At 48.2% G+C, this 5302-nt stretch overlaps 1 protein-coding gene across 1 annotated transcript in view; it reads right to left on the bottom strand.

Annotated features, from left to right (window-relative positions):
- Nucleotides 1–84: 84 nt before the first annotated feature.
- The window catches only part of FAM57B (family with sequence similarity 57 member B), a 16876-nt gene continuing 11658 nt past the window's right edge, over nucleotides 85–5302 (bottom strand). The window contains exons 3-5 of the mRNA XM_018559116.1: nucleotides 1586–1790; nucleotides 1148–1243; nucleotides 85–760 (exon numbers count right to left, since the gene is read on the bottom strand). Of these exons, the coding sequence (XP_018414618.1) occupies nucleotides 434–760; nucleotides 1148–1243; nucleotides 1586–1790 (628 nt within the window). The 3' untranslated portion in view covers nucleotides 85–433. The remainder of the gene's footprint in view (nucleotides 761–1147; nucleotides 1244–1585; nucleotides 1791–5302) is intronic.

The following is a 5302-nucleotide window of genomic DNA, read 5'->3' as shown; positions in this document are numbered from 1 at the left end:
GTGCATTAGAAGTGCAGCATGTTGGTGGCAGTGACTCCAAGTCACTGTCTGAGCTGCAGCTATTATTATATGACAGTGTGAGGGACAGCGACCCCTAGTGGCCACCAGGAGTACTGCAAATAGTAAACTCTATAAGAAGGACAGAGCGTTGGCGACTCTGTACGCGGTAATACTGTCACACAGCGGGTAAGACCATTTTCCACCTCCGCAGGGAGCTAATGTCACCTCCCCGCCTCTCGCTTAGCTTCCGGGACACTTTAGAAGCTTCCTGCGGACCTCTTAAGCAGTACATAACAAGGTGCCTCAGTGCCTCCATTTTTGGAAAGGCACAGCAGTCTCTCAATGGCGCGGCCTCAACGGGTCTCATGTTTGGGGTTGGGGGCTCTGTGGCTGGGTGCGGACATGTTGGAACTGAATGGAGGGGGAGGAGGCGTCACTGTGAGCAGTCCTGGTCTTTGGCTGAGGGGCTGTCGGCTGCCGGATGTCCATTTTTGGGCCGCTGACTCATCACAGACTGTAGGAACAGACTGTAAGCTCTTCTGCAGATCAGGTAGAACCAGTAGACTTGGGGGGCCATGAGAATGGCGGCTCCGAGGTTGTATTCTGCGGACAGGCTGAAGGGGACCTTGTAGAGGGGCAGTCCGACCCGCTGTCCGTATACCCAGTACATGTACGGGAAGAGCAGGAGGCGGCAGGAGAAGAACGTCACCAGCATGATGACACCATTGACCCGGTGCAGGAGCGTGTGCTGCTTCTTGTACTGCAGGGGAGACACAGAGAAGAAGATCAGCAACAATGAAATGGCTACAAATCAACTCTTAAACATTGTTTTAAAGCAAAACTCCCAGCAAGCGGCTACGAACCCACGCAAAGGGATTTCAATGTCTGCCCATCCAGTCCTGAGATTCACACAACTCTGCCACGGGGCACAGCAAGGTGACCCAACGTTTCTCTGCTACAGTGAAACAAAACAGCTTGGTCTCCCCGCCCCCAGCCTGTGATTGGACAATGAAGGAGCAGCAGACCGCACAGCTTCATTCTAGACTATGGGGTTAAAGGAGGCCGATACAAAGTCACAATCACACACTTACACTGGGAGCTCATAAATCACGGTTACAATGGGGGCCGGGGCTCGGGATGTACCCACCTGGATGAGCACTTTGCCCAGACAAACAAACGGGGTGCTGAGTTCGGCCATCAGCATGCACCCCAAGAAGAAGTCTCCTTTGCCTTCCCTCCAGAGCTGCAAGAGAAAAGAATGGCAGTCAGCTGGTCATGTGACACGTGTACGGCTATCGGATTGGTCATCAGTGATCCCATTAAATGTACTGGATGCTTTCCCTGCCCCCCTGGAGGAGGCCGGAGCCAAACTTGCTGGAGAAAGTGTATCTAAGCCCGAGAACAAAAATGTGATATGCAACCCTCAGATGTGTCTCCCCCCCCATACCTTCCAGTGCTGTTTTGGGCTTTCTTTCTTTGAATTTTATGTGCAAATCATATGTAGACATCCAGTCAGTGCTATACAGGGATATATATATATACTATGACCTCTCATATACATGTCATTGCTTTGACCAGGACTCACCACAGACACGGGGAAGCAGACGAGCACCATGAAGACATGATGAAGGACCATCAGGAACTCCTTGTGGAGATAACCCTTCAACAGCTCACAGCCCCCCGTGTGGCCCTTCACCTTATGCTTGTGCCAGTAGCAGAGGTACATGGCGTAGATGTCATAGATGAAGTAGGGAACAGCGAATCGGGTGTAGGTGGCAGCGAGCCAGTGCCTGGGAACAGAGGATCAGACCGCAGTCACCACACTATTATTATACATGGATATAGCTCTGACATATACCGCAGTGCTGTACAGAGATCACTGAGCCGGTCACATCAGTCTCTGTACAGAGGAGCTTACACTCTAATGTCCCCTCCCCCACAGTCACATTAGTCTCTGTACAGAGGAGCTTACACTCTAATGCCCCCCCCCCTGAGCGGGAGGGGGCACGGGAGGGTGTTAATCTCTTTTAAACTTATTAATTCTCACGAATAACACAGATTACAAGATGGGAGGAGGACGTTCGCCGTGAGTGGTGCGACCTAATGTGGTTAACCCTTACATGGCCAGAGTCTGGATTACCCTGTTAAAGAGGACCTGTCCTTACTTGGCCTTTAGCCATTTGGGGGCTTAAGGTAGCCACCACAGGGGCCACTCATTAGGAAAGCCCATATTGTGAAAGAAGAGCGTGTATACTTACCTTTCCCGCGTCTTCAAACCTCGCCGCTTTGTTGCTCTTCGGCCTCTGCAGGTATTTGACATTTACCTCCTACACCCTCACCACACTGTGGTTCCTCCCGCCAGATTTTACCCCCCCATTGCGGAACATTAGAATATAAAGAAATGGGCGGATGGGCCAACTTAGTTATGGTAAAATTGGTGGTTTTTAGGCCGCATCAATGGTTGTCTGTCCTCCGGGTGATGAATGATGTCACTTTGTATCTTTGTCTGGATACAATGTTGCAGCTGCAATTCCTTCTATAATGATAAAGTGAATCTAAAGCCAAAACCTTTTTTGGGGGCTCTTTTTTTTTGCATGGTTGTGTCCTATTAGGTAGCCTTTCCTGTACTTCCTGCCCCTGGACACACAACAGGAAGTTAACGAGGGGAATTTCACCGCTTAGTTGTCACTGACAATAGGTGTCCCTATCAGAAGACTTCCTCTTCCCTCCTTTTCCAGTGACAGGTGGATTCCCCATCACGTTGTGCCCCGGTGACACATAGAGAGGATGGATGTCTTATGCGGGGACACTGCCAGCAATAAAGTCCTTTCAGGGGTTCTCACTGGTCCATACTCATCCGATACTAAGGGGTCTATTCACGAAGCTGCCGAAGGATCTGGCCGTAGCTTTGGCCGATCCTTCGGTAAAAAAAGACACATCAGTTCTTCTCTCCTGGGCGGCCGGGAGAGTTTTTCTTTTTCTGTTTTTTTTTTACAGCAGCAGAGCCGTCGGACAACAGGAAACTATTGGGCGGAGCTAGCTGTCACTGCTAGCTCCGCCCAATCGTTTTCTATTTACTTTTTTTAACTTTATTCACTCTTTTTCTGTTCTGCTCGGTCCCTCTGAGGGACCGAGCAGAACAGCTGAGCCGAATGCCGCTCAGCGGCATTCGGCTATTCACTCACTGCTGTTCGGCATCTTTAAGAATAGCCCGAACAGCAGTGAGAAGCCTGCCGGAGGTTCGGCTCAGCCGATCCAGATGTTGGATCGGCTGAGTCGAACTCCTTCTGCACTTCGGGTCGGCCGAACATGCTGAGCATGTTCGGCCGCCCCGAAGCCACACGAAGCAAGCCGATGTACGGCTGATTTCAGCCGATGTACGGCTGAAATCAGCCGTACCAGCCTGAAGTGAATAGCCGAACAGTGTTCGGCTCACTTCACATCGGTTATTCACTCGGCTGCCCTCGGCAGCTTGGTGAATAGACCCCTAAATTAAAGAGATATTAATTCATTACTAAAGTGTTATAAGCCTTTTCCTGCACAAGGAGAGAAAGCAGCAGTGACCGGTCTGTATTACAGGGGCGGGCGGAGACAAGACCAGTCACCCTGCACAAGAAGAGAAAGCAGCAGTGACCGGTCTTTATTACTGGATTACTTCACAGATCTGGAAGGAATACACAGGGCTCTTGTATGAGGACGATATTTGCTGATGCCGGAATTCAGCGTTCATTCCTCTGGTGGATTCATTAGAATTGGGCAGGTTTGGTATTTTCTCTGCTTGCAGTGCTCTAATGTGACCACAAGGTGGCAGAGTGTCTCCTATGGTGGTGGTGCTGCTGCTGCTGTATGGGTAGCGCTGTGTCGCAGTGTGAGGATGGAGATTTATGTGATGTCAATGCAGAGGCCAGAAAACTCCAACTAAGCAACCACTGCAGCAGGCGATAGAAGGCCTGGGGCAGCAGCACGCCATTAACATATCTCACATGAATATCACATACATGCGGAATCCCAATATCCCTGCGAGAGATGGATACGCCACGTCCCCCATTCCTTATCAATCGGTATTTTATCTCCACCTCGGACCTTCTCCTGATCTCCTCAGTCTACACCTTGTTCACAATGATTGGCAGGCAGAAGCCGGATAACCCGATGATTATTCTGAATCTGAATTTCCATTAAAAAGTGAGAAACGTAACGCGCATACGTCAGGGGCGTAACTACAAATCATGGGGCCCCATAGCAACCTGCTGATGGGGCCCCCTGGCTATCCCTCTCTCTGGAGCAGCTGGCAGTGTCACCTGTGACAATACGTGTCACTGATCTTCCCATAGAGAACGTCTAAAATCAAGGACAGGCAGCAGGAGAGACAAACTGCATAGTCACTACTACACAGGGAGAAGAGCCGGGGGGAAAGGTTATAAATGTAATAATAAGAATAAGAATAAGAATAATTAGAGGTGCACCGAAATAGAAATTTAAAAACCGAAGCCGAAAACGTTTTTATTTTAATTTTTTCACATTTTTAAAAATATATTATTTTTAATGATTTTTTTATCAACTTTTTTATTTTTTTATATTTATTTTTATTTATTATTTTTTTATTAAATATTTTTAATTTTTTACTTTACTTTTAGGGGCTTCGGGGGAAATATTAGGGGTCTAAACAGACCCCCTATATTTCCCTTTTAAAATAGAAAAAGGGATTGAGGACACAGAGTCTTCAGAGAACACAAAGTCATCATTAAGTTTGGCTGAGATAAGTACGTAAGGGAAGGGTAAGAGTCACTTTTAGGGGGTTCTGTCACTTTTTTAAGTCAAGGGTAGAGGTGAGAAGCGTTATTTGGCCATTGGCGCGCTCAATCTCGCCCCTGACGTCAGAGACGAGCACAGAAGAGTCTTTTCTGACTAAAGCGGTATTATTTAGGGGTACCTGTTCTTAAAGGTTCCCCTTCAATATTATCATGCACATATGTATCTGTACACACTACACTAGAGTATCCCCTTAAAGGGTACCTGTCACTTGCCTACGAAAAACAAAGTCAGCCACCCAGAAGAGTGATCGTTTACCAAATGCAGTCTATTCATTCACATAGAGCTTTGCTCAGGCTTGTATGTGTGAGTGACAGGTGCTCTTTAACAGAGTTCATTCCAGTGTCGCACAATTAGCCCCCACACTTAGGCTGTGTTACACTATTATTCCCCAGGCTCCGAGCTGCTGCTTTACTTTCCCTGCACACACCTCTCCGGCTCAGAGTACATCAGATTATATGCATATTTAATGAGTCCTTATGTTCCTTGGCTT

The sequence above is a fragment of the Nanorana parkeri genome, unplaced genomic scaffold (assembly GCF_000935625.1).
Source record: "Nanorana parkeri isolate BGI_ZX_2015 unplaced genomic scaffold, ASM93562v1 scaffold379, whole genome shotgun sequence".
In the NCBI taxonomy this organism is placed as follows: domain Eukaryota; kingdom Metazoa; phylum Chordata; class Amphibia; order Anura; family Dicroglossidae; genus Nanorana; species Nanorana parkeri.
Note: the sequence above shows the minus strand (reverse complement) of the source record. Positions and strands in the feature narration are given on the sequence as shown.